This window comes from Poecilia latipinna, unplaced genomic scaffold, assembly GCF_001443285.1.
Source record: "Poecilia latipinna isolate Pla-1442-1.1 unplaced genomic scaffold, P_latipinna-1.0 Scaffold1802, whole genome shotgun sequence".
In the NCBI taxonomy this organism is placed as follows: domain Eukaryota; kingdom Metazoa; phylum Chordata; class Actinopteri; order Cyprinodontiformes; family Poeciliidae; genus Poecilia; species Poecilia latipinna.
In genome coordinates, this window is record NW_015114418.1 from 35,916 (window position 1) to 63,133 (window position 27,218).

Sequence of the window (27,218 nt, forward strand, 5' to 3'; positions counted from 1 at the left end):
TCAACACATTTTTATTTAATATTATTATATCTATAGTTCTTTTGTTAAAACTATTTATTAATATATTTTGTTTTACTTTTGATATGTATTTAATTGCTTGTTAATGTTTTATCATTGTTATTGTTTCTGTTGTGTGAATAATCATTTTAGTTTCATGTGAATCGTCGGTGAAGTGAAACCAAACTACGAGGCTCCGGCTCCTCCAATCACATTTCACCTTGCTCCTCCTTCCAGCCAATAGGAAACGGCCGCTGCGTTCGGTGTTGTCAGTTCAGCAGCATGCTCGTCATGCGTGGAGTTCTGCGGTCTCCGTGGTTCTATCCTGCGTGTTGATCCCGTCACGATGACCGGAGTCAGCAGGGAAGTCATCACCCTGCAACTCGGACATTATTCCAACTTCGTGGGAACCCACTGGTGGAATTTACAGGTGAGGAAACGGAGCGGCTAAAGTCGATAGCCGCCCCGTTAGCGTGGAACTCCATGGGTTCCACTGAGCTGCTCACAAGAAGAAGGAGATGAAGTAATTGTTGACGGACCCTTCTGAAAACTTTAGTTGTGTTGGTATAAGTTTATTTTCCGTGGTTAAAACACGAGCCCTGCGTGGGAGGACAGCCTGTGGTGATGGAGCCTCATGTCCATCAGCCGCTCAGGCCCAGACCATAACACTGCTACCACCATGCTTTTCATCACAGCTGCTCTGTCTTGGATCTTGGTCATTTCCCTCCTGCTGCTGGTCTGGACCATCTGGAGTTCAGATAAATCCATCATCAAGACATGGAAGGACTGTGACCTAGTCAAAGCCCAGGCCTGTTCACAGCAGGTCCCACCAGCCTGACAGAACTGGATCAGTTTATCAGGAAGAATGGAGGAAAACTGCCTGATGGCAGGTGGCCATCACTAAACCGACTGGAAGCCGTCACTTAGTTTCTGCTACATTTTTTTATCATTACTTAGCTGAAATTAGTTTTCATTTTGATGTTAAAGGGCTTTTTGTTGCTCATGACTGATTTTAAAACCATCCAAGGTCTGAATACTTTTACAGATGCTGTAATTCTTTATGATGTTCCTGCGTGTTGCTGTGTCTCGTTGACAGGATGCATCTCTGTGCTACGACCCTGGGTCGGCGCCGCCGGAGGTCCAGAGCGACTCTGTGTTCCGGGAAGGACAGACTCCAGGCGGCAGCGTCACCTACACGCCCCGACTCATTGCCATGGATCTTAAAGGTACGGCGCGCTCTGGTTTTGCTCAGCCAGAACCAGGAGCCCGGCCCAACCCGTCTGTCTGTCTCTGCAGGAAGTCTCCGGACGCTGCGGCAGGAAGGCAGTCTGTACGACCCTGGAGGAGCCGCAGCGGCAGCGGTCACCTGGTAAAAACCACAGCGACCTCCCGTGGCCACAGCGACCCCCCTGTGGCCACAGCGACCCCCCGTGGCCACAGCGACCCCCCTGTGGCCACAGCGACCCCCCGTGGCCACAGCGACCCCCCGTGGCCACAGCGACCTCCCGTGGCCACAGCGACCCCCCTGTGGCCACAGCGACCCCCTGTGGCTACAGCGACCCCCTGTGGCTACAGCGACCCCCTGTGGCCACAGCGACCCCCTGTGGCCACAGCGATCCCTCGGTGGCCACAGCGACCCCTCGGTGGCCCCTGTGTTGATTCTTTCCGTGTCATTGTCAGGGCGGGGAGCGTCACCGTGCACAAGCACAGCCCACCGGAGAAGAACTGCTTCCTGGAGGATCTGGAGAAGCTGGACGTAAGTGCTGGAGAACCAGAACCTGGATCAGAACCAGATTCGGGTCTGATTCTCGTTCTGATCCGGTGTTTGTCTCCAGAAGGGACAGATCCTGACTGAGGCAGAGTTCTGCTCGGCGTCGCAGCTGCAGGGCTCTGGTAAGATCAGACAAATCCCCTCTTCCCATCTGATGCCCCGCCCTCTGATGCCTCGCCCCTCTGATGCCCTGCCCCTCCAGGTCCGCTGGGCGTGGACTCATTCAACAACCAGCTGACCCGAGTCCAGAAGAACTACCGTCTGGAGGGCAGTGTGACGGTCTGGTCTGACTTCCTGCGGCTCCACCTGCACCCCCGCTCCGTTGTTGTCATCCACCAGTTCAACCATGACGGGTAAACCGGGTCGCCACTGGGAACACTGGCAGCATCAATGTCTGCATTTAGTAATTATTAATAATGATCAGATGTGCGGCCTGTCCGCTGATGGAAATGAATCAGATGCTTGTTTTTCCAGCGAGGCTCATCGCCTGGAGACCTTCGGCCAGGGAGAGTCTACCCTGCAGGGGGCGCTGCTGGACGAGCTGGAGGACAGGCTGCACTTCTTCGTGGAGGAATGCGATTACCTGCAGGTTCCTCCTCTTTCTCTTCTTCGTCCTCTTCCTCCTCCTCGTCTTCCTCACTGGCCTCGTGTCTCTCAGGGTTTCCAGGTTCTGTGTGACCTGGAGGACGGGTTCGCGGGACTGGGGTCAAAGGTCACGGAATTGCTGCAGGACTCCTACGGTGGGCGGGGCATCCTGACGTGGGGCGTGGCTCCGGTTGTCCACCGGGACTCGGTGAGTGACTGATTGGTCGATCTGAGCCAATCAGAAGCTCTGGGTTTTAACTGGGTTCTGCTCTGACCCAGACTCCAGCCAGGGACCGGTACCACCTGCTGAACGCCGCGCTGGGCACCGTCAACATGGCTGCCCACAGCTCGCTGTTCTGCCCGCTGACGCTGCGGGGCGGGCTGGGCGGACGGCCGCCGCCCCCGCCGCTCTTCCCCCTACTGTCCTACAATGTGAGTAAACTGGGCCAGGCGCTGGCGGGCCTCAGGGCTCCGCCCTCAGACCCCTTCATTTATCCACTTCACATCAGGTCCAGGAATCATTTCCAGGTGATCCTGGAACTGATCCGGTTCTTTCCATCTGACTCAGATTTAACCGCTTTAATCCAACTCCAGTCTGTTTGCCTAGTCAAAGTCCGGTTCAGTTGGTGAGGTATGAATGCTAGTCGGCTTCTGACCTCTGGTCCTCCAAACTTCAGTCTGGGTTTGGTTGAAGTGAACGCCAAGTGGAGCGGAGACCACTCCAAAAGCAGGAAGTGGACTACAGCGCAGGGCATTCTGGGTAAATACAACCAAAGCTAACATGCTAGCCTAGCGCTAGCAGCAGAAATGGCTCCTGGTCTTTAGCCAAAGACTAAAGAGAAATCCTCCAACCGCTAAAATCTGACGCCTCCATCTTGTTTCCATCTGGTGAAGAAGGAAGTTGCTCTCAGTGTCTTCAGAGGTTTTGGTGTCGTTTCCTTCAGTGGTTCTTGGTGCAGCGCCCCCACAGGCCAGGAGGGGAACAGGTTGGTTTGACTCAGAGCCACAGCAGCTGGAGGTGGAGCAGATGATGGAGTTCTGGTTCTATCAGAAACGAGTTGGATTGAAAACAGAATGAAAGGAGTTTTTCCTCTACACTGTCACCACATGCATGCTCCACATGAAGGATTGCATCATTTGTTGTTACTTGATGCCTTAGAGGTACCGTAAGGCATCAATATATATATATATATATATATTTTTGTGAAAACACAAAATTGTACCGAGTATTTTTGGTGCATTGCCTACTGTAAACATCTTGACACTTGAAATAATAAAAAAACAATCTTAAAAGCAGCTTTTGAGACAGATATAGGCGCTTGCTTTACTTCAGTAATTCTTATTGATTTCTAATGGTTCCTCTGGCAGATTATGTCACTTATTGGACATTTTCCCATGTTAGACGTGAAAAAGGAGTGAGTGTTTTTGCTGCATTATATCCACATAAACAAAGAGAACCTTGTGTCCTGCTGCAGCCCGCCCTCTGGTACCACTCCAGCGCCATCTTGGCTCTGGCCCTGGACGCCCTCACTGTGCCCTACCGACTCAGGAACAACAGCGCCCCCATGTGGCAGGTGGCGGACTCGCTGGCCGTGGCCGGGAGGAAGGTAGGCTCCTCTTCATCCTCATACTGGCCGATGAAACCTCCGGCATGTCGATGACCCGGTCCTGCTCCTCCCAGGTTGTGGCCGCTTACGGCGCTGTCCCGTTTCCCATGATGCCCGGCGGCTCCCTGCCCGACGCCCTGAGCGCCTGCGCTGACGCGCTGCCATGGAAACCTCTGTCTGCTTGCCCCGAGGCGGCCGGGTCTCGATGCTACGGACAGTGGAGCACGCTCAGAGGCTACGAGGGCCAGAAGCTCATCAGGTCAGAGGTCATCCTCAGAGAAATGACGTTTGTAAACGTAAATAATGCAGAAAACTAAAGACTTACTCCATTTTCTCGAGTTCTGTGCCGGATACGCCCCAAACACCAGTTGCCATGGCAACCAACTGACACCAGCTCCACACACAGAGGATTCAACACCCAAACCATTTTTTACAGTGATCAGAACAGTCAGTCAGTTTTATGTTTACATTTGTGATTACTGATTAGCGATTGCGTGAACATTAGCGGTGCTGATTAGCGAACGTAAACACCGGCTCTGCTGGTCGTCTGTCAGTTGGTAACGCAGCTTCATGTGAAGGTTTTCAATGTAAAGCTCAATAGTTATTTTTATTAAACTTTTTACATTGTAATCTAACGGTTGATAATTAATTGGAAAACATTGCGTCCCATTGTCTGTCATATGCTGGTCACCTGACGTCCAACCTGAGCTAATCTTCCACGTCTTCCTCTGCCACCGTCAGTTTTACTTTTAGGTTTCTGAATCTCAGATTTTACAGAAAGTTATCAAGTTTGTTAAATTTAATAGATACTTTTATTTCAGTTTTTCTGTCAGCTTCATCCAGAGAAGCTTCCAGCCGTTGATCAGTTGTATTGCTAATGCTAACTAACTCAGATTAACTCTGGTCTCCAGCGTCTCTGACTCAGCCGTCGTTTCTCCTCCAGCTGCCTCTCTCCAGGAATTGAACCATTGACTCCTCTGCACGGCCTCCACAGCGGGGAGGACATCCTGGCCGCCTACGTCTCCTCCTTCTACCCCTCAGCTCCTCTGTGAGTCTCCTGCTGCCCCCTGCTGGTGTTCTGTTGTAACAAGCCATAGTCTTCATTGGTCTTCCTCCACAGGGCGCTGCAGCTGGTCTCCGCCCCCAGTAAACTGACTCCGCCCTTCCCTCAGATCTTCAGCCCGACGCTGGATGCCCAGGGCTTCATGCGCGGTGGGGCGCCCCCTGCAGGCGGTGAGTGTCCCAGTCCTTTGTCGGTGTGGACGCCATCTCTGTGTCTGAACCGTCTGTCCTCTGCAGCGCCGCCGGTCTCGTCCGTCCCCATCCTGACGTCGCTGCAGTCCGGAACCGCCCTGCACCCGTTTCTGTCTGAGCTGCAGCGCGCCGCCGCCACCTTCGACGTGCGCCGCCGGGCCCCCAGCTTCCTGTCCCAGGGGCCCGAGATGGCCGACTACCAGGAGGCGCTGGAGGAGCTGCGCCTGCTGGGCCACTGTTACCATGACGACAGCGGCGGCACCACGCGCTCGTCCTCTGAGGACGACGATGACTGAGGAGCGCGCTCCGATTGGTGAAGGTCGTCCATGGAGGTCGCAGCTTGGATCAGAACCGGCCCAGATGGGTCGGCTTCCTGCATGTCCTACACAACCAGACAGACGGACCCGTCTCCACCTACCAACAATCGTCTGAATGGACCGGACCAGGACGTCTTCTGGTCCACAGGCCATAAACCAAACTTGAAAACTTTAAGTTTGAATGAAATAATCTGCTGGAAAGATTCAGCATGAAGTTCAGGGAAGAACTGGATGAAGATTAAATTTACAGATTAAAAGCAGAGTGATCCTGCCTTCACTCTGATTGGACAGACGGTTCAAACCGTCCAATCAGAGGCTGGATGGATCAGCAGAGAATAAAGGTGTAAAGTTATTGAATAAAACAAATAAATCTGAGATCAGTTTTCAGGATCCACTCTGGATTTATCCGATTGGTCAGTTTCCTGCTTCATTCTGATTGGTCCTCAGCTGTTCTACCTGAACACGCCCACAAACACCTGGATTACCTGACAGCTCAGCTCCAAGTTAGCTAGACCAGGCAGCAGGTCAAGTTGAACCCGAGTTTTGGGAAACTGGCTTTTGATTCATAGAGCTGGTTACCATGGCAAGACTCAGGACAACCTGCTGCACCAGAGGGGGCGCTGTAAGCCACTTTTCTGGTTTATTTTACTGGATGTGATTTAAAATGTAACTGGATAAAAAGGTCAAAAGTTCAGGTTTTATGAAACTTAAAGTGCAAAGTAAAGAGCCTGTTCTTGGTTACAGTAAGGTGAGTTCTGGTAACCCATCTCCGCCCTCTGGACCTCATCAGTGTGAGCTCAGTTGTTATTCAGGTCAGGGGAGCAGAGAGGATGATGGGAAGTTTTCAGTTGGTTTTCTGCAAGTTGAAACGTTTAAAAGCAACAGAACTGAAACATTCAGGAATAAACCTGGAAAAACAGAAATTCCCAGGATTACTGGGGATGTGAAGCTCTGACAGAACTGAGCCGCATTTGGATTAAACTTTATGTCTAATATGCAGATTATGAAGGAGAATCTGATGAATCGTTCTTCAGATTATCAACATGTTCAGATTACGGTCACTGCTGCTGGAAACAGACTCATCATAAATCACCACTGCAGTGGAAGTTCTTATGTTTTTCTTAAATTTCACCTGAAAGCCAAATAACCTGAACCTTTTCAGCCACCAGAACATTAATATCACATAAAATCATTTACTGTGTGAAATATTCTGACTAAACCGACCCAGTTTCCTGTTCTCACTTCACAATAAATGTTTGGCTTCCTGGAGACAGTTTACAGACTCTTACTCTGAAAGGGAGACTTCCTGTCACTGGAACAAACCAGTCGGAGGGCAGCAGCTCAGAACAGATGGTTTAATGTGAAACAGGTTTTGGGAATCTGATTCTCGGCGATTTGCTTCTACTGGATTAAAAAAACACAAAGACGCATCAAAGAACTCGGATCCATCCTGGAATTTTACAAACATCTAGTGGAAAATACGCGGATCAGAGGGAAACGAGGCGGAGCTGACGGGTCGGTCCGAGTGCCTGCTGCTCTACTTATCAAAAACCGGACGCGGCGGGGTCGGGGGTCAGAGGGAATGTAAATACGAGCCGGGGGTTGGAGGTCACCAGGAGTCCGGGACTAGGAGCGGGAGCGGGAGCGGGACCGAGACTTGGAGCGGGACTCGGAGCGGGAGGCGGAGCGGGACCTGGAGCCGGCTTTGGCCGGTGACACGGACCGGGACTTGGACTTGGACTTGGATCTGGCTCTGGGCTCCTCGGGGGAGCGGGACGGCCGCTCGGCGTCCGCCGCCTCCGCGTCGCTCTTGGGCGGCTCGCCATCCTGGGAGCCGGACTTCCTGGGCCGGTCCTTGGAGCCGGACCTGGAGCGGGACCTGGAGCGAGAGGCGGACCTGGAGCGGGACCGGGACTCGTCCTTCTTGGCAGACTTGCCGTCCTTCTTGCTCTTTTTGCTCCTGGGGCTGCGGCTGAGGCTGCGCTCGTCGTCCTTGGCGGCGCCGTTGCGCTCTTCCTCGTCCTTCTTGCTCTTGTTCTTCTTGCTGCGGCTGCGGCTGCGGCTGCGGGAAGCGGCTCTGCAGAGACACCAAGGCGTTTAGGGTAAATCAGCTCAACCATCATCAGAAATATTTACATTTGCTCTTAAAAACTGTTCGTATCGATACGTTTGGTGTTTCTAGAAATGTTTGAATTTAGTTATTTCTTCACCTCTAGACCTTAAATCAGACAAAAAGTTTCAAACTATGAAACATTTTCTAACCTAAAATGTAAATATAGACTAAACATTTCTAAAAGTTATGCACAAACAATACAATATGAAATTATTTCAAAAATCAGGACTCTTCCTTATTACAGCTACAATCTGCCAAATAATGTATGGTGATAAAAAATATGAATTAAAATGTTTGGAACTGATTTTTACAAGACTTTTAGGATCATAAATCCATTTTAATTCGTGGAACATCCAGCCTGTTGTACCGTGTTTATCCACCAGGAGGCAGTGCTCATAACTTCCCATTTTAATATTTTGGTGAATTTTAGGTTTTTCGAGAACATGATGCATGTTTTAAACATATTTTTACTAAAAACACAGGAACAGCAGGAGAGATTCCTGCTCCTGGTTCTGGACCCGGTTCTCACCTGGAGTGGGACCGGGACCGGCTGCTGCTGTCGCTGCGGCTGCGGCTCTTGTGGGACCGGCGGCTTCTGGACCGGGACCTGTAGAACCAGAGCGGAGCGTCAGTGACCTTCCAGCCGGGTGAGTGACCTCCGACCCCGGCCGGACGGCGCGCCTCACCTGGAGCGGCTGCGGGAGTATGAGCGGCGGCGCCGGGCGCCGGGCCGGTCCTCGATGAGCCGGATCTTCCTGCCGTTGACCTCGGTTCCGTCCAGCTTTTCCAGGGCCCGCTTCATGTCTGAGTACTGCCGGAACTCGATCACGCCTTCGTTCTTACGGCCTTTGTGGGTGTCGGCGTACGTCACCTCGCCCGCCTGCCTCATGTAGTCCTGGGAGGAGACAGGAAGTGGTGATGTCACGGTGTGGGCGGGGCTACAGGATAGATCGGGGGCGGGGTCCCACCTTCAGGTCCTGCCAGCTGCAGCGGCTGGACAGATTCTCCACTATGAGGCGGTAATCGGTGCGGACAGGTGGGCCGTACCTGTCCCTGCCTCCCCAGCGCCCATAGCCACCTTTCAAGGCAACAAGCACACACAGGGCGCAGTGAGCAGGAGAAGGGAACGCACTGCCAGCAATCAGCCTAAGCTACACGCTAATATATCAATAAGCAGGTGGGAAAAAGAAACAGAGGGGAAAAGAAAAAGGAGAAAAGACTTTAAACAATTCAATCCTAAAAGTCCCTAAATGTCTAAAATCAAGTTAAAGTTAACTGCACAGGCTAAACTCTGGTCCTGCTTTAATCAGAAAAACATAGCTAGCCTATGTAACAACATCAACTGGTAGAAAACATGTTGGTTTTTTAGGCACCTATGAGAGCCGACCCACATCTGCTCCTAACCCCATGGCATCCTCACCACCCGGCCTGGGCCTAATGGGAAAAGCGGTCTTCATTCACAATGGCTCCCTTTTTTGGTCTGCCCAGGGGCCCAGAATGGTCAAACCAACCTCTTGGAAAGGGGGACACCATGGCCAGCAATAGGGCAGGCAGTCAGCAAAGGACTCTTTCAATTAAAACATTGAGGTTCTTTGTTAAATCTTTACCTTTAAATTCACAGTCATTTGAAATGAATCAAACTCAATAAACAGCAAGAAATTTATCACATCATATTTAGCAAATATTACACAATATTTCATTTAGCATTATTATTTATGTCATTAAGCCATTCCCATATTCACATCATCATCATGTTACCATTAAGCTTCGATCTGGACTTCACACAGTAGTTGGTGGATCTGATGACAGAAAATCACCAGAACCTCAAACAGTTGGGGGGGAGTGGGGAGGGGCACTTCCTGTTATCGTCCAGGTGAGCCTTCTCACCTGGACGATCCTGAGACTGATTCCAGCTCCAGGTCAGAGGTCAGGAGGCTAAAAGAAAGGCTGCAGCTTCTCTCATATTTGAAGGATGTTTTCATTATTTCTACTTTTCTAGACAAATGCTTCTAGTACATTTTAGGAAATAAAATGTTTATTTTCTTATTTAAAAAATAAACTGGATTTTTTTATTGGCTTTATTTTAAGTGACTAATCATTTTTAATCAGATTAATCATTAGAATAATCAATGACTAAAATGATCTTTAGCAGTTTAGCTCCATTTCTAACCTAGCTAGATGCTTTAATCTGGAGTTGAAAGGTCAAAGGTTACGCCTTTCTGCCATGACCCCCCAGCTCTGAGAGGCTCTCTCAGGACCAAAGAGATCCAACCAGAATATTAACAAAGAGACATCAGCCACCAAGAACCAGCCTCAGCTTTTGTCCGGTTCTGATCAGATCATCATGATGAGAGCGAACGGCGGTTAGGAGACTCACTGCGGCCCCCGGTGTAGCCCCCGTCCCGCCGCGGCCCCTTGGTGTGCTCCACGATGACCCTCTCCCCACACAGCTCTTTGCCGTTCAGGTCGTACACGGCATCATCTGCATCACGAGGGTCATCGAACTCTACAAAGCCGTAGCTGCACAGGAACAAGAACATTTACACCGAATCATCCTGAAGAATGAACATTTCATCAATGATGTTACACAGAAAAACAAAGAAATACACACTTAAACAAATCAGAACAAATAAGGTTCTAGGATCTTTGTGACAAATATCACTTCAGTTAGAGCAGACCCTATAGTTATTAAAATAACCGTTTGTAACTAGCCCTAACCACATTAATGACATTTTATAAAGTTAATTTTTAAATGTATTTGAATTATTTTAGCACCGTTATCAATAACCTGCCAAAGTTTTAAAGGATGTACCCATTTATTGCTCTTTTCTTAAATTCAAGATAAAAGCTACACATTTTAAAAGTAGAATTACATAATTATTTCGCATGATTATAAAATTATTCATTTCAGTGCTCCCGGTTGTATAAGGATTATAAAACATAATTTTAAAGCAAATTTCCTTTTTATTTCCCTCCGATTCTATGAAGATATACATCTATTTTTATTTACAATCATATTCAGAAATACTTTATTGATCCCAAAGGAAAATGAAATGTAAATAAATTGTTTTTGTAGATAAAGATGGCCGTTGTTATTTTGCTAATTGTTCTCCATTCCGGTTTTCTCATTTATCCAACTATAACAGAACTGGTGTTAATAATACTTTTAACGGGACCGGTTCGGTTTAACGGTTCCCCCTCCTTTCCTCTGCCACGTCTAACATTAGCCTAGCCGCGGCTACCGGAGCCACGCAGCCCCGTGTACGGCCCATTCAGCCCGCAGGCCGGTTAGAAGCGCCAGCTTAGCACCAACATGAAGCAAAGGTGACGTTAAAGAGATTTTAATGGTTTCCAGGTGACCCAAACAGCGCAGGTTCTTTGTCTTAAATATGCTAACTAGCATTAGCACCGCAGGCCCGTCCACGCCAACCAGGCCTGAGCCGTCGTTCGCTCGGTTCCTTACCCATTTTTCAGGTCCACTTCCAGAATCTTCCCATAACCCTTGAAGAACCTCTCCACGTCCTTCTCCCTGGCTCTGTAGCTCAGCCGACCGATGTAGACCCGGGACATGTTTCTGAACCTGTAAGCTAACCTGTGAGCTGCAAAAAGAAAGAGAACAACAGGAGGGCGCGCGACGCGGAGGACCTCTGATCTGATTGGCTGCCAGAGGACGAGGGGCGAGGCTTAAACAAGTGTTTAGGAAACAGATACAGATCTTATGGCGCAAAAAAACAAGTAATCAATAAATTCAATTAAATACTTAATCTATACCAAGAAATAGAAAATTTTTTGAAAGCTCTCTGAACGTCCCACTGCTCCATTGTTCTTTTCTAACTGTCCTCTCACGAACATTAACCTTTACAGATCTGCCTGAGGCCTGCAGGATGATGGACTTCAGAGGGTTTGGAGACGATCTTTGACCCTTCCCAGGTCGACGTTCAGCTGCTACGGTCATAGCTTTACAACCAGAACAAAACCTCAATAAAATCAAACTGAAACACAGTAAAATTTGGAGAAATCCAGCAGGAGGAGCAGGAAAAACCGAGGGAGATCCAGATAACTTCTGGCCTGGGAAGCAGCTGGAGAGTTTATCCAGCTGCTGGATGCACAATTATCAGGAACTGAACATTTTCTGATCTGATACATGGATGTATGGAACCAGAATAAAATAGGAACAAAAAAATAACAACTTCAGATGTATACAGCAAGAATAAATGTAGCTAATGCAACCCAGTGAAATCAGATAAATAAGGTATTTATTGAAGAATTTACAACAATAAAGAATTTATAACACAAGAAGAAATTTGTGATAAAACCAGAACAGAATTGAGACCAAATCTGAGCTGGGATCAAATTTAGTGGAAAACCAGGAAGAACCAGAGAGAATAAAAGGACAGAAACTCCAGCTAATAAAATATAAAGACACTAAAATCCCAATCAAGCAGAAAAATAATCTCAGTGTTCATTTATTTCAATAATTATGTAGAAGTTCAGGGACAATGCAGAGATGTGGTTTGAACTTATCACCGTGCTGTCCCGCTCTGATAGGGAGGGGGGCGGAGCTACTAACGGCTGAGATCATTACGAAGAAATATCTTCCACGTTCTGGTCGAACTTCTGAAGCAGATTGGTTCCGCCCAATTTTTCCCCCCGACAGTTTCCGACTTCTCCCGGCAGAGATCCACAGGAATGAGGAAGTTGTGGGAAGTTAGTGGTTCCCCCGCAGGGACGCCGGAGATGCTCCGCACGGTAACGGTCCAATGTTAGCCCTGCTGCTGCTAGCCTCGCTGCAACAGGTCTGCCCCCGGTTCTACGAACCGCCCGGTCCAGATGGAGAGCAGAACCGCCTCCAGGTACTCCTGGATCGACTTCGCCTTCTCGGTGGTGGGAGTTTGCACCTTCCTGCTGGACTGGGGCTCCGACCTATGGCTGGCCAAGGAGTTCTACTGCCGGGGGGACTTGTTCTGGTTCGGGGTGCTGGTCGGCCTCATGGTTCTATCCTCTGTCGTGGTTCAAATGTTCAGCTGGTTCTGGTTCCAGTACGACCGGGAGCTGCCGGGGTTCAGCGAGCAGACCACCGGGACAGGGAGCGTGTTCTGCGGGGACCGAGCCAAGCTGTTCTGCCTGTTGCATGTTCTTCAGCTGGGCTTCCTCTGCAGGTACCGGTCCTGGTTCTGGTTCCGAACCAGTTTAGTAATATCCTGACACTTCCTGCTGCTCTGCAGCTTCCTAATCAGGTCTGTTCTGACTTTACCTCAAAGCTTCCCCTCAGCATGATAGTGCCCTCACCATGTTTCACAGTGGGGATGGCGTCTTCAGAGTGCCTTTATTATTACAATAACAATAAGTTATTATAATGATAACAATAGTAATTTATTATTACTATAACAATAATAAGTTATTATGATTATGATAATTGTTATGGCAACAGATCCAATATGTGTCATTCCCTAGACACTGGAAGTAAAGGACGCGTGCGAACCGTGAATTTAACAAAAACCTCTATCTGGAAAAAATACAAATACAAAAATGACGATAAATCAGTCCTTTTTCTTTCTTTCCAAAAATACACAGTCTACACGGTCAAAAACTGTTTTTGCTCCGTGTCTAAGTAATCCAACTGTGTCTAAGCAATCCGAACAATGGTTCCTTTTTTTAAGGCAATATACAACCCAACAGGAAGTAAGCCTTTCAAAATAAAACTAAATTGCACAATAAAAATGCCTAAACAAATATCAATCGTCCTAACTAAATTTTATAAAATACAAACAAACCATCTTACAAATAACTTAAATATTTCCTATTTATGGCTCTAACATTAATAATCATAATGATGATGATTATTATTATAATAATCTCCTCCTCTTTCTTTCTCTTCCTCCTCCTCCGGTCAGGTTGTATCTCTGAGCAGTCGTCAGCAGACGACTGCTCAGACCACCCTAATAGGTGTTAGTCCCTAATAGACTAACACCTATTAGGGACGTTTTAGTGTGGTGTTAGGGAGGTGTTTTGGTGGTTTTAGGGAGGTGTTTGGGTGGTGTCAGGGACGTATTAGTGTGGTGTTTGGGTGGTGTTAGGGAAGTGTTAGGGTGGTGTTGGGGTGTGGTTCTGACCGGTCGGACCCTCTCCCCCTGCAGACACGTGTCGGCCATCCGTCAGGGCTTCAGGGTGTGGTGGAGGAAGGAGGCGGGGTCAGAGTATGCCATCTACCTGACGCACGATCTGAGCATGCTCCGTCTGATCGAGACGTTCTGTGAGAGCGCCCCCCAGCTCGTCCTGATGGTCTACGTCATGCTGCGCACCAACCGGGCCAGGACCGTCCAGTGTGAGTCCCAGTTTGCCCAGAACCTCCCAGTAAACATAACCAGCTGTTATAAGCACAAACTTAAAGTTTTTATTGTGATGCTTATTAAAATCTCTGAATCTGGTTAGAGCTTCAAGCTTTTATTTTTGGTGTAGCAGTTAGCTTGGTAGTTAGCTCAGCCGTTAGCGTTTCACAAAGCACAGGGTGTACTTACATTAGAATAAGTTTTTGTCTAGTAATCCACTTCATTAGTTAATTAATTTCAGTTTGGGACGTGGGTGTTTCACAGTATAAATAGGTAGCTCATCATGCACGTTGGGGGTCACATGGTTTTTTACCAGTCCTCAGTCTATCAGCCTGTAACTTGTTTTGCCTGAACTGTGGAATAAAGCAACAAAGAACTGCATTTTTGACTTTTGGTATTTTTGGAACTGCGTAAGCCAGAAACCTGCAGTTCATCCAGTGGCTGTTTGAGTTGAATTGACCTTTTGCTTTGATCACCTTGAAGTCTTAAGTTTTTTTATTTTTGGATTTAAGTTTTGGGCAAATAGTCACTACAAAACCAAAACCTGGCCACATCTATTGATCCCAATGGGACAAACCTGGTTATTATAAAGATAATAATAATAATTCAGGGTGTGGTGGAGGAAGGAGGCGGAGTCAGAGTAAAATGACCTGATTGAAGCAGTTCCTGGCTTTTTATCTGTTTCTCTCCTCAAACTTTGACAGGAAGTAGGCAGCAGTGATAGTTTGCTCAGTTTTTTAGTAAAATTATCAAAGTTCATAAACGACTCTGTTCAGTTTGACGTACCTTAACCCTGTAAAACCAAACAGCAGCTGATCGCCTCGTTCCTGATGAATCAATGGAGTTTACAAAGATTAAACATCTTTAAGTTGATTTTTGTGACCAATGAAGGTGTTTTAATTAGCTGCTGCTGCTGGTGGAACAATGCATTGTGGGATACCTGGCTGTCCAATGCCGACTGTCACAAACCTTCCATCTTATTTCAAATTAACCAAGTTAATTTTTAGTGTTTTTACCTCAAAAGGCTCCCATTGATTTAAATCAAACACTCAGTATATTTCTGTAAAATAATAAGTTAAATCCACTTAATTTATCTGATTAAAGTCAAAGCTGTGATTCACGAAGAAGCCAAGCGTTCACTGGACTGTTAGCAGAACCGAAGTTAAATCATATTGACTCTGACTTACAGTGCTGTGTGTGTGTGTGTGTGTGTGTGTGTGTGTGTGTGTGTGTGTGTGTGTGTGTGTGTAGTTGTGAGCGTGGCGGCCTCCGCCGCCTCCGTGGCCTGGATGGTGGTGGACTACCACCGCTCTCTGCGCTCCTTCCTGCCAGACAAGGCTGAGCAGCGCTGGGGTTCCTCCATCGTCTACTTCCTGTGGAACCTGCTGCTGATTGGCCCGCGGGTCGCCGCCCTCGCTCTCTTCTCCTCCGTCCTGCCCGGCTTCATCGCCCTCCACTTCCTGTTGCTGTGGCCGGCGCTGGTTCTGTGGGCGTGGCGGCAGGGCACCGGCTTCATGGACAGCGCCGGCGGCGAGCGGCTGTACCGCGCCACCGTGGGCCTCATCTGGTACTTCAGCTGGTTCAACGTGGCCGAGGGCCGGACGCTGGGCCGCAGCCTCATCTACCACGCCTTCGTCACGGCTGACGTGGCCGTCCTCCTCGCCACCTGGTGGACCTACAGAGACCCGGTCCAGACGGCGGCGTACGGCGCCGCGGTGCTGCTTGCCCTGCCGCTCTGCTACCTGCTGGGGCTGTTGCTCAAAACGCTCTACTACTGCGGCTTCCACCCCACGCTGCCGCGGCCGCTGGACCGCGACCCACACGACCTGCCCGACTCCGATGTGGCCTCTAGGGCCCTCCCCATCCAGGACAGAGCACCGGCCGCCCTGCTGCTCAACCAGCGTATGGCCTGCCATGCCGCGCATTTCTACACCGACCGGCGCCGCGCCAGGGCCAGGGGAGTGGGCGGGGCCATGCCGTCTCATTCCTGAGCACAGCTTCCTGTTCTGCTGCAGCAGCTTCCTTTCCAAAGGCCTTACAGTGGCAGTCGCCCAGGGCAACACGATTTGAGGGCCCCAAAGACTAGAATATTTTGTAATGAATACATGTTTCTCATTGGCTCACATTTTTATTAATGTTTCTGATACTCCAAACATGGAGCCTTCTCACATGTGCTCCTGCTGATGCGTTAGCTCACATATTTATGAATAAAATGTCTTATTTTAATATTTTAGTATTTTAGTGTTTTAGTATTTCTGAAGTTGATTTTTGAGCGGGGCACCAAACTGGCTCCAGCCCAGGTTCCTTATCCTTCTCAATCCGGCCCTGTTGCCGCGGCGTTGGTGTTATAAGTTGAAAACCGGAACGTCTCTGTGGGAATGTCAGAGTCACCAGCATCATTCAGGAATCTGATCTTTCCGAAAAGCTTCAGTTTTATCCCAATATTCCGGCTGATTGATCGGAATGATCCTGCTTTCCTGAAGCTTCCTTCAGTGAGCGTCCCTCTGCAGGACACTAGGGGGGGCTGTCTGCCTCAGACACACATCAGACTCATCCAGTGGTCCAGAGTTGATCCAGAACTTTCTGCTCCTGGGTCGGAACCAGAACCAGGCTGGGCTCTGATTGGCTCTTCCGGCTCGGCTCATCGGTTTCCAGGAAACTTCGAAGATTTTCCAACATCTGGACGTCTCAGGAACATTTAGTGAGACCAGAACCAGAACCAGTGGTTTACTCCCTTTACCAGCCAGAAACATCTAATAAGCTACCTCAGGAAGGATCTCAGGATGTACCGGACCGGACTGGACCGGACCACTAACAGCAGCGCTGCTGGTTCTGGTTCTGTAAGCTGGTCAGAATGATTCTGACCGGTTCTAGCCAACAGGTTCTCCATCTGAAGGAAACGCTCCAGCTCCAGGTCTGGTTGCCATAGAGACAGGTTGACGACACTAACGACCAGCTGATGAGTAAAAACTCTGGTTGTTTTGATGAAGCGTCTGAATGAAAGGCAGCCGGACCGCCATGCAGCCTGCTGAATGATGCGTCACCATGGTGACCTTGGGTCGCCATGGTGACCATGGGTCGCCATGGTGACCATGGGTCGCCATGGCGACCATGGGTCGCTGTAGAAAAGACATATCTGGTTTGTGTTTTCTACAGTAAATCTCGAGTTAAATGAAAATGTTTACAGTTTTTCCAGAGTTCCTCCTGCTGCTGTTTTTCCTGGTATGGAACTAAATATGCTCCATAAAGTTTAAGAAAATTTAATTAAGAAAATATTGAAACTGAAAAAAGTTCAAAACTGCTTTACAGATTGAAGTGTTTTGTTTTTTCAGTGTCAGATTCTAATTTTAATGTTTCAGTTTCAGTCCTCAAGTTGGACAAAATATTCCCATTCAGGATCTAGAAACTGGAAATGTCTTAAAATGGATCCACGGTTGGTTGAGGATGTTGCTGTAATTAAATATGCTGTAATTTTCCTGATAATCTGACAGGCAAATCTCATAAGTATTTCAAAAAAATGGAAATAAAACCAAATTGGTGTCAATTAACTGCTATGTTTGTTCATCAATCATGTTAAATTTCTGTGCTGCTCTTGTTTTGTAGATGTTATTTTATTTCCTGTAATAAACGTGAAAACAGTCCCAGAGTCAGAGCTCACTGATGGTGAGGCTTATTTCCAAGGCCCAGTTTGCTGAACGTCTGCCGGAGAACCTGAGGGCTGCAGGAAACGGTGCCGCCTTTAAGAGCAGCTCAAGACCCGATTTTTTTACTGCATTTCCGGTATTGGATCATTTCTGCTCAGTCTGCATTTTCTGTGCAGCTGTGTTTTTTCCATGTGTGGGAACAGTTTATTTTTTTTATCTGTGCAGCACTTTGAGCTGTTTAGTATGAAGGCTGCTTTATAAATAAGATTGATTGATTGCTGATGGTCACTGCGACACATCAGCTAGTCCGCCATATTGGAAGTGGCAAGTCTTCTCCTTTTTTCACTTTAAATGTTTTTTTTTTGTTTTTGTTTTCTGTTTTTTACAAACTCTGAACAGCCTTTATGGCTCCAATGTAGTTCCATATACTCCTGTTGGCAGATCGTTTTCACTGGAGCTTCCGTATCCCTTTAAGACGCCTCCTCTGTGGGTGGAGTTAGTAACTTTTTTTGAACTTCGGCTCTTCCTTTCGGTCTTGTATTTAACGGGCTGTCAGTTTAGTAATGTAGTATTTCAGGGACTAAACATGACGTTTCGAGTGGACTGTCTCCTGACCACCGCCGGGCTGCCTCTGTTCCTGGTCGACATCGTTCTGGACGTCCTGGCTGCTGTGGAGTTTTACAAGGAGGGATCGTACCTGTGCCTCGGTGTGCTGCTGGTGCTGCTCATTGGCTCCTCGGTGCTGGTGCAGCTCTACAGCTGGCTCTGGTACAGCTATGATCAGTTTGAGATGAAGACCAGAGTGGAGGAGTCCGCCAAGCCTGGCCTCGGGGTTCTGCACTGGGTCCAGCTGGGGATCTACGTCAGGTGCGTCCAAAGTTCCTCCACAGCTTCAGTTCAGCAGGAGCTTTATGTAACCAGAGGGAGGACCTCGGTTTGTCTTTCTGTAAAACCTTTCACTTTACAGGAAATGGCAGCTGAAGTCCTGCTGTGTAAAAAGCAGGAGGAAAACCCGAACCGGTCCGAGAACAGGCGAACAGAACCGGAGACATGGAGAGCTTCAGTTTCTGCTCCAAACGAGCAGAGTGAAGATATTTACTCAGTTACCTTCAGTTATTATCTTCATTCAAAGAAACGCACGGAATTAATTAAAATAAAAAGCTTTAAATGTGTTTCCTAATATTTTAAAATATAAAACACGCTGAACTTGAAATACATTTATTTTTTTATCGCATTTATTTCGATTCAAACATAAGGTGTATAAAAATACAAATAATTTATGAATAAGTTACAATACCATAAAAAACCCTAAAGTACTGTATTTATATGTTAGTCAGTAAAGTTTTAATAACATAAAAATTACAGTAAAGCCCAAAATATTTCATCTCTGCATCAGATTTTCATTTCAACTTATTTTTATTTTACCAAGAAGTTGGTGTCTGGTAGAAATAAGACCAGCTTGTCCGAAATAACATTTATTAATGTCAACAACTATTTCATATTTTTTATATTTGCATGGATCATTTCTCCTCTGGTGTTTCTGGAGGGCCTCAGCACCATCACCCTAATCTTATCAACACTAATGGGGCTGAAGAGGAAACCTGATGATTAAATTACATTTTTAATTTAGGCCAAAAATCTGTCAGGAGTATGAATAATTTTGAGCTTAACTGAATGTTTAAAATGCAGCTGAAGAGTAAAAATAATGATTTTATTCCTCTCCATCTCATCTTGTTGAGATGTTTTCTGAGTTGTGGTTTCTGAACTTAATCATGTGTTGGAGTAACATGCATTCATATTATGGCCTGTCTCTCTCACACACACACACACACACACACACACACACACACACACACACACACACACAGCCAGTCAGGTGTTTGGTATCAGCTCCTGTTGCGTCATGTGGGAACCTCCGCAGGCCGATGGAGGAAATGTGACGGACGGCTCGTTTCCTGAGTCACGCTGCTGCGTTCTGAGGGAATCCAGTCAAGTTCAACCTGCTCTTGAAACAGGTGGATGATTATTATGAAATCCAGCCAATTATTAACTTGATGGAACCGGTTTCATTTCAGACATGTAGCCGTCATGGAGACGTCTGTGAAGAGCTGCCGCTCCGACTGTGACAGCCAGGAGGAAGACACGGCGGCGTTCCTGAACCAGGACCTGAGCATGCTGCGGATCATCGAGACCTTCTCAGAAAGCGCGCCTCAGATCGTCCTCATGCTCACCGTCCTCCTGCAGGACGGGTCGCTGGAGCCGTTCCAAGGTTCACATTTCCTCTAACCTTTACCAGCATCAGCAGTAAAATCTGGTCATCAATCAGAAAATGAGTCACTCTGTTGATAAAAATGGCATTTATATTAATCTAAGCTGTGAAAGACTTTTATTTTGAAGAGTCTATGTGAAGCTTCCTGTTGAGTTCTCACCTATTTTGACTTTAATGCGTTTTAATCAGAGTTAGGAAAGGATGCATAGTTGGAGAAAACGCCGTTAATTCACTGGTTGCTATGGCGATTTCCTCCTTTTTTGGAGACAAAGATATTTAGATTGTTGAACCTTCAACATCAGAACCTTCTGTGGGCCAAACATCTACAGAGCCCTAAATAACTCTCTGAAACCCAGCATAGCTGGATTAATGGCTTCTGACCCGGCGACCTCTGCAGGGAGCAGCTCTATTGGTTCTGTAGAGAACGTCAGGGAACCCAGCAGCAGGTCAGAGGGAACTTTGTGCTGACGTTCTCCAGAGCAGGGATGCCCCACCTGCTTTCTCTGCATCCTGCTGCCTTTACCTTCATGGGGCCAAAACAGTCAAATAGAAAATCGGTCAGAAAAGGAGGGAGGTGAGTCTGGCATCCTTGAGGTCGGCCTTTCTGCACTCCACACAGTTGCTGGTGCTTCCTGGCAGATTCTCCTCCAAACAGTCAGGACTTTCTCCACGCTCTGCAGGCGGTCCAGTTGATTATCATAATGATAGATCAGGAGTTTGGAGACTGGGTGAGAGGACAGAAGTAGTGGCTGAGTCAACGTAGCGGCTCTGTCCTTTGCCTACAGTCACTTAGCAGTCCCAGATGACAGAAGCCAGTTGGGTCATCTGGGACTATTGAGTATCTATGACTTCCAAGCTTGGAGCAGACGCTTCTGGAAGTGTCTTCTTGTCCCAAAGATGCTGCACAATGATCTTAACTCTGATTGTATGTGGAATAATAAATCCCAGAGGATCGTATTGTTTTGTAAGATAGTGGGGGCTGTGCATAGTTGGTTCAAGACAGTCACTGTTGTACTGCTTGTAGCAAAGTTTGTCTAGCTTGCAGTGCCACAACAGTCCCAAGTGTTCGCGGGTCAGCCATTTGTTGTGTGTGGCTCTCGGATCTTGACTCTTTGGACAGCTGTCATATGACAGCAAGAACATTACTGAAAGATTCCCTGAGTTCAAATTCACCTTCTAGGAATAATCTGTTCAGTCGATTCAGCAGATGCTTGGTGTGATTGTCTGGAGGGTCTGAAAACAGTTCTTCTGGTCCAATGTGTCTCTAGACATGAGTTTATAATTCAACGCTGGCACAACATTGGACTGCACATGGGAGCACTTTCCATCCAGAGATGGTGGGTTCCTGGTAAACTTTAGCATCTCACCACAGGAAACGAAGGAAGAGTTTGTCCTCATCCAGCAGGCATACTTGACGAAACATTCCCTTCACGTTGCTGCTGGTGGCTCCTGCATGTTCTTGGAACCTAAGGAGGTTCCCAGAAGGCTGGCTCAGAGTGTGGGCCCTTGGAGAAGGTGGCCATTGATGCTCTGCTTATTGAAGGTAATTCACTGGTTGCTATGGCGATTTCCCTACCACATTGTGCAACACATTGTGTTGCACAATGTGGTAGGGCTGGGCGATATATCGATTATACTCGATATATCGCGATATTTTCAATTTACGGTAGTTAAAATGGCTATATCGCAACTGTTGAGTATAAATTGTCGTTCAAATAATAAACTTTCGCCGTCAAATTCACTGCGAGTTTGGTTTACCCGACAGCCTATGAATGCACCACTAGTCCCTCGCCCCTCCCAACCTGAACATTTTCTACCAATCACACTGCGGAGAAAACAAACATGGGGACGGCGAGAGTTTGAGGCGATGAATGAGACTGAAACTGAAGAGGAATCAGATGAACTAGTCTAGTTCCGAACAGAATCAATAACTTGGCAGTAGTTTGGATTTTATATGGAGGATGTCGAACAAAATGAGGTAATTTGCGAAACATGTTATAAAACTATTGCGGCAAAAGGCTGAACCACAGATTTAATTCACCACCTAATCAGACTATTTTTTTACATGCCGTTCATAACCAGTAGAACTAGACCGTTAAAGTGAAACCTGGAGACTTGGTAGGATCCACTTAGTGCTATGCAGTGGGAAAAATAGCCACACTGACACAGCGGTGGTAGATTAGCCACCGCTGCTATTAGCCATGCTAACACAGCGGTGGTAGATTAGCCACCGCTGCTATTAGCCATGCTAACACAGCGGTGGTAGATTAGCCACCGCTGCTATTAGCCATGCTAACACAGCGGTGGTAGATTAGCCACCGCTGCTATTAGCCATGCTAACACAGCTGTGACTGATTAGCTAATTTACTAATGATCTGTCAGTTAGTATGTAGGCCGCCCTTTTTATTTTTAAGCTGAACCAAAACACACCTTATTCCACAGCACATCTATTTAAGTTTGTCAAAGTCAAGCATAACTGACCTACTTCCCTCTCCCTCGCTATTTAACTTATTTCTCACCTTGTTATCTAGTCATAGTGTAGATAGTTCATAGCAAAACACTGCATTCCTTTTTATATGGGCTTATATTTAAGTCTAGCAGAGAAATGGAGGCGGGAACCTGCGTGGGTGACATCCTGGTACCAGGAGTCCAGTTTAAAATAACATTGGAGCTCATGTAAGGATATCGTGATATATATCATGTATCGTGATATAGCAAAAATATATCAGGATATTAGATATTCCTCATATCCCCCAGCCCTACAATGTGGTGTGTAATGAACCATGAGTAGTTACTCTCCTTTGCCTTGGCTTTGATGTAACCACCATCAGTGAGCTTGTGGATGTCTTTGGAGTAAATGGAAACTTTCTCTAGGTCTTCTACTGGCCGTTTCTCTGTCCCATGCAGCTGGGGCAGGACAGCTTCTCCATGTGACATAGCTCAGCTTCCGGAGGGTCACTCTTGTCGCCAGGCACTGCTGTGGGGACAGTTGGAGGCGTAACAGACTTGGCCTTGTAAAGTCCATCCTAGCCTGTGAGCTGCTGCAGGTCCACCAGGGAGACTGAGATGTACTGTGCTAATCTGACCCAATCAGCAGGAACATTAAACATCTTTAATGGATGGCAGTGGAATGTCTCTGACATGACAACATTTCTAGGTATGTCAGGCTAAGTTTAGCTGTGAAAGTTTGTTCTAGGAAGACTTGCTAGGTTGTGATGCAGGAGCTACTGAGAGAGAAACCACCATGGATGATACGGCTTCTTGCTGAACTGTGTGGAGTGAGACCTTCAGGCTTCCCTTGAAGGTCCAGGCTGGATGCATCCTAGGAGTATTATATGATCTGGTCTCCAGTACCTACGGTCTGGAGGATGACATGTCTGGTACTAACCTCGTGCATGATATCCAGATGCTTCCTCTCACATGATTGGCACTTGGCTTTGAGGTTGCACCAGGAAGCCTGATGTTTTCATGAGCATAAAAATAAAGATTGATTTGATGTGATTTCACCTGCTGTGACTGAGTCGAGTAGCCAGAGATCTTTGTGACTTGTGGGACGACGGCGGTAGCAGATTCTCCTGCAGGTGAGTCGACGGTTCGATTCTCGCTCTGTCTGCCTCTGACGTTGTGTCATTGGGCAAAGTACTAAACCTTACCTGCTGGTGGGCCGGGGGCCCAGCAGGGGGCGTCGGTGCAAGGCAGCCTCAGATGACATTTGTTGTGGATCGTTTCTGACCAAATTCTACCACAAAGTAAAGAGCTAAGTAATATAAAAATGAAAAAAATTAATACAGATAAATATTAACCACAACTCCTGAAAATAGTCTCACAATAAAAATGACCAAGTTTTTATTCGGCAAAGCCATGAACTACATGAAGTAGATCATAATTATGCATTGCTGTGAATAGAGATTAGCTCCTCAAATTAATGTAAAATATTCATAATACTTGACCAAACGGTGCGTAGATGCATCTCTAAGGCAAAAAGGGTGAAGCACAAATCATATAACTTACTTCCAACAGATGCACACTGCTGGAGAGCTGGATTAAACTGCTCATCACTCTGATCTGTGAAATATTTAATCCTCAGATCTACGCATTAACGCACTCCGATAGCCACCGGGTGGCGGAAATAAGAACTACAGGTAAAACACCGTGGTAAAGGGAATACTGAACTAGAGGACTGGAAACAAGGAAGTGACAGCCCTGTGCAACGGCTGCTGGTTTCATGTTGGGTGTGTGTGAAGGCAGCTTTGTGTGTGATGACCTCTGAACCTTCTGCATCTCTTCCTCCTCAGTGTTGAAGACCATTGGCTCGCTGTCGGCCGTGGCGTACTGCGTGACCACCTACCACCGCTGCTTACGCTCCTTCCTGCCGGAGAAGAAGGAGCAGTCCATTCTGTCCTCGCTCGTCTTCTTCACCTGGAACCTGCTGCTCCTGGCCGCCCGCATCGTGGCGCTCGCCCTCTTCGCCTCCGTGTTTCCCTGCTTCATCTTCACACACTTCATCTGCTCCTGGCTGCTCTTCTGCTACTTCGCCTGGTGGGCCGACACACACTTCATGGACACCGTGGGGGGGGAGTGGCTGTACCGGGCCACTGTGGGTCTCATCTGGTACTTCGACTGGTTCAACGTGGTGGACGGGAAGACTAGGAACTGGGCCACATTGTACCACTGCTGGATCCTGCTGGACGTCTCTGTCCTCTGTGGCCTGTGGTTCTGGAAGATGAGCTGGGATCCTCCTGACTTTGAGCTGTCCCGTCGGCAGGCGGCCGTCGTTTGGGGCGCCGTGGTCGCCGGCTACGCCTTGGGTTTGGTTCTGAGGATCGTTTACTACACCTGCTTCCATCCAAAGTTGAACAAAGACGAGCTGAGAGGAGGCAGCGCGAAGATGCAGGCCGATGAAGTGGACTCCCCTCCTGATGATGATGGCGGACCTGTCATGTTTCGTTCAGCGCCCAGAACCCCCACCGGGCCGAGCCGCCCGCCGCTCTGCAACAAGAGGATGAAGAAACTGGCTGAGAACTTCTACTCTTCATCCGCTGATGGTGCTGAGGTCTGAGACCTGCAGCATCAGGTTGAACTGGACTTTAACTAGGCCGTTTCTCCTCCAGCATCAGCCTCAGAGACCCGTCCTGCTCCTCAGAACCAGAACCCGACCTGCTGCTTTGAATCCCAGGAGAAGAAAGTCCATCACATCCAGGACAAATGTTCTGGTTCTGGTTCTGCTCAGGGTTCTGGTTCTGGTGCTACATTAGGTTCTCTCTCGTCGGTGGTTCCTGCAGCGTTCCAGGCTCGCTGCGTTCAGCCGGACCGTTTCTGACCCGTCTCTCAGTGCTGGAGGCGGGTCGGAACCACGGGTTCCCAGCCGGGCTTAGAAATATAAAAATGGAATAATTTATTAGTCTTGTTTTCTGTTGTGGATACATTTATAAAAGATAAAATGTTTGTAAAACAGTTAATGAAACTAAACGTCCGTCAGATGAACCTGATTATTTCTGATCACATTCAGATGGAGGCAGAATCAGAGATTCACCGACGGATTGTGATTGTTTTTATTTATGGATTTAGTTTCTTTGTGTTCAGCAGGCAGAAGCTCCAGGCCTCTGGTTGATGTTAGCGTTAGCAGTTAGCATCCCCAGTAACCCTGCACCGTGTTCAGAGCCGACCGTTTCTCTGGCTGCACAACATTCAGATTAAGGTCAGGTCAAAGTTCACCACATGGTGGAAGCAGAGAATAAACTGATTCCCATCAGGCCAGCAGGTTTAGAACCTCCGACCCGGTTTTCTGTGAAATGGACCGATGAACCAGGAGAAGTTCCTCTTCCAGCATCCTGCTGCCAACGTTTCATCCATCCTGTTAGTCGACATGTTTACAGGACAAACCAGCTGCAGGTTGGATTTTCATGGAAAATCTTCATATTTTTGTCGCTTAGAAACGTGCAGAATGTAAAATAAAATAAAATGATGCAGCTCAGAGTTCTGATGTCGGCCCACTGGCAGTCTGCTCCAAATGCAACTTAATTTTATATCTGAAATGTGTATGTAAAATATTTTTATAGAATAAAATCAGACGGAAAACGTTTCTGGAGTTTGTTTCTGTTCAGTGGAGCAGAGGAAGGTGAGCTTCCTGCTCGGCAGCAGAGAACCAGGATGAAACCCGGTTCCTTCTGTCCGGCTCAGCCAGGAAGCCTCAGACCTTCAGGTCCAGGTTTTCAACACCAGCTGCTGCTCGACACAAACTGGCAGGAAACGGAATCTGAAAATACCATCCACACGGTGAAGCATGGTGGTGGCAGCATCATGCTGTGGGACAGGGGCGACAGGTGGAGCTAAATCAGGACAATCCTAAAGGAAAACCTGTGGAGGCTGCAGAAGAGCTGGGACTGGGGTCAAAGTTCAACTTCCAGCTGAACGATGTAAAAATGTTTTCAGGTAGATTGTAACTGCAGGATGTGACATAACTTCCTGTCTGATTAGACAGGAAGCTGATCCGGAACAAGAGAGAGAGTTTCTGCTGGACGGATCCGATTTCTGAACTTAGGCTCCGCCCCCTTTCGTTCTCTGATTGGACTGGTCAGTGGATGTGAAAAGATGTTTGTGCTGCAGCAGAGCTACTTCCAGTCATGATGTGTGAACCAACTGCAGCTGGGAGGAGACGTTTAATGGACTGAACTTATATAGAGCTTTTCCAGTCACTTTGACTTTACACTAGTCCAGTGGTTCTTAACCTGGGTTCGATGAACCCCAGGGGTTCGGCGGAGCCTCTGGAGGTAAAGACGCACTGGGTAAAGTCGTGATGACGCCCCGCTTTGCCATCACTTGCTGCAGAGGATCACGTTACATTGCTGAGCCAATCAGAGGATCACGTTACATTGCTGAGCCAATCAGAGCTGCGGGAAGGAGCTCCTCTCTCAGCAGGGATTTGAACTTGTGTCTTTAATTACTTCAGCAAAACTCACCGTTTTTACCAAATTCTGTAGTTTTCGGTGTACTTCTAAATCTGCTCCTTAGTCGCATCTTTTCGGGGTTGCTACTGCCTCTAGTGGCGTGGGGGTGGTAACACAACTAATATGATTACATTACTAAATCAGAATACCGCAAATTATTTTGTGTGTCGGCGGGGGGAGGAGTAAGAAGGGTTCGGTGAATGCGCGTATGAAACTGGGGGGTTCGGTACCTCAGAAAGGGTTAAGAACCACCGCACTAGAGTCACATCAGTAGGCGTTAAGTGGAGGAGGAAGCTGGAATCGAACCTACAACCTTCCAATCACAAGATGACGACTCTTCCCACGCAGCCACAGTCGCCCTCAACATCATGTTCAATGAAACATC

The 27,218-nt window shown here is 47.7% G+C and overlaps 4 protein-coding genes across 5 annotated transcripts; 3 read left to right on the forward strand and 1 right to left on the reverse strand.

Moving 5' to 3' along the window:
• The first annotated feature begins 217 nt into the window (after window positions 1-217).
• msto1 (misato mitochondrial distribution and morphology regulator 1) lies at window positions 218-5,934 on the forward strand. Its single transcript, XM_015014277.1, has 14 exons — window positions 218-427; window positions 1,094-1,223; window positions 1,294-1,366; window positions 1,678-1,753; window positions 1,833-1,890; window positions 1,971-2,121; window positions 2,243-2,357; window positions 2,427-2,561; window positions 2,633-2,785; window positions 3,829-3,960; window positions 4,035-4,219; window positions 4,904-5,008; window positions 5,081-5,193; window positions 5,260-5,934. The coding sequence occupies exons 1-14, from the start codon at window positions 344-346 to the stop codon at window positions 5,508-5,510; spliced, it is 1,761 nt and encodes a 586-aa protein (XP_014869763.1). The 5' UTR covers window positions 218-343; the 3' UTR covers window positions 5,511-5,934.
• A 938-nt stretch (window positions 5,935-6,872) lies between these two features.
• On the reverse strand, window positions 6,873-11,306 carry srsf4 (serine and arginine rich splicing factor 4). Its single transcript, XM_015014278.1, has 6 exons — window positions 11,108-11,306; window positions 10,022-10,164; window positions 8,613-8,722; window positions 8,331-8,539; window positions 8,174-8,251; window positions 6,873-7,608 (listed from the first exon to the last, which is right to left on the reverse strand). The coding sequence occupies exons 1-6, from the start codon at window positions 11,212-11,214 to the stop codon at window positions 7,158-7,160; spliced, it is 1,098 nt and encodes a 365-aa protein (XP_014869764.1). The 5' UTR covers window positions 11,215-11,306; the 3' UTR covers window positions 6,873-7,157.
• An 832-nt stretch (window positions 11,307-12,138) lies between these two features.
• Window positions 12,139-17,525, forward strand: xkr8.3 (XK related 8, tandem duplicate 3). 2 transcript variants are annotated; one of them, XM_015014280.1, is made up of 4 exons: window positions 12,139-12,803; window positions 13,782-13,969; window positions 15,225-15,927; window positions 16,367-17,525. In XM_015014280.1, exons 1-4 carry the CDS (start codon window positions 12,475-12,477, stop codon window positions 16,383-16,385), a joined length of 1,239 nt encoding a protein of 412 aa, XP_014869766.1. In that variant the 5' UTR covers window positions 12,139-12,474; the 3' UTR covers window positions 16,386-17,525. The 2 variants fall into 2 exon arrangements, with proteins under 2 accessions (XP_014869766.1, XP_014869765.1); XM_015014279.1 differs by having other exon boundaries at window positions 15,225-17,525.
• Window positions 17,526-17,822: 297 nt separating this feature from the next.
• On the forward strand, window positions 17,823-25,968 carry LOC106934407 (XK-related protein 8-like). Its single transcript, XM_015014286.1, has 3 exons — window positions 17,823-18,484; window positions 19,693-19,886; window positions 24,182-25,968. The coding sequence occupies exons 1-3, from the start codon at window positions 18,204-18,206 to the stop codon at window positions 24,943-24,945; spliced, it is 1,239 nt and encodes a 412-aa protein (XP_014869772.1). The 5' UTR covers window positions 17,823-18,203; the 3' UTR covers window positions 24,946-25,968.
• The last annotated feature ends 1,250 nt before the right edge of the window (window positions 25,969-27,218 follow it).

Bases quoted from the DNA above. Each gene is read 5' to 3' on its own strand.
- msto1 (XM_015014277.1), top strand. From the start codon at position 344: ATGACCGGAGTCAGCAGGGAAGTCATCACCCTGCAACTCGGACATTAT. The intron at 2,122-2,242 runs GTAAACCGGGTC...TTGTTTTTCCAG, and splicing joins CACCAGTTCAACCATGACGG to CGAGGCTCATCGCCTGGAGA. The intron at 5,194-5,259 runs GTGAGTGTCCCA...TGTCCTCTGCAG, and splicing joins TGGGGCGCCCCCTGCAGGCG to CGCCGCCGGTCTCGTCCGTC.
- srsf4 (XM_015014278.1), bottom strand. From the start codon at position 11,214: ATGTCCCGGGTCTACATCGGTCGGCTGAGCTACAGAGCCAGGGAGAAG. The intron at 8,252-8,330 runs GTGAGGCGCGCC...CTGGTTCTACAG, and splicing joins TACTCCCGCAGCCGCTCCAG to GTCCCGGTCCAGAAGCCGCC. The intron at 7,609-8,173 runs GTGAGAACCGGG...GTGTCTCTGCAG, and splicing joins CGGTCCCGGTCCCACTCCAG to AGCCGCTTCCCGCAGCCGCA.
- xkr8.3 (XM_015014279.1), top strand. From the start codon at position 12,475: ATGGAGAGCAGAACCGCCTCCAGGTACTCCTGGATCGACTTCGCCTTC. The intron at 12,804-13,781 runs GTACCGGTCCTG...CTCCCCCTGCAG, and splicing joins CAGCTGGGCTTCCTCTGCAG to ACACGTGTCGGCCATCCGTC. The intron at 13,970-15,224 runs GTGAGTCCCAGT...GTGTGTGTGTAG, and splicing joins CCGGGCCAGGACCGTCCAGT to TTGTGAGCGTGGCGGCCTCC.
- LOC106934407 (XM_015014286.1), top strand. From the start codon at position 18,204: ATGACGTTTCGAGTGGACTGTCTCCTGACCACCGCCGGGCTGCCTCTG. The intron at 18,485-19,692 runs GTGCGTCCAAAG...GTTTCATTTCAG, and splicing joins CAGCTGGGGATCTACGTCAG to ACATGTAGCCGTCATGGAGA. The intron at 19,887-24,181 runs GTTCACATTTCC...CTTCCTCCTCAG, and splicing joins GTCGCTGGAGCCGTTCCAAG to TGTTGAAGACCATTGGCTCG.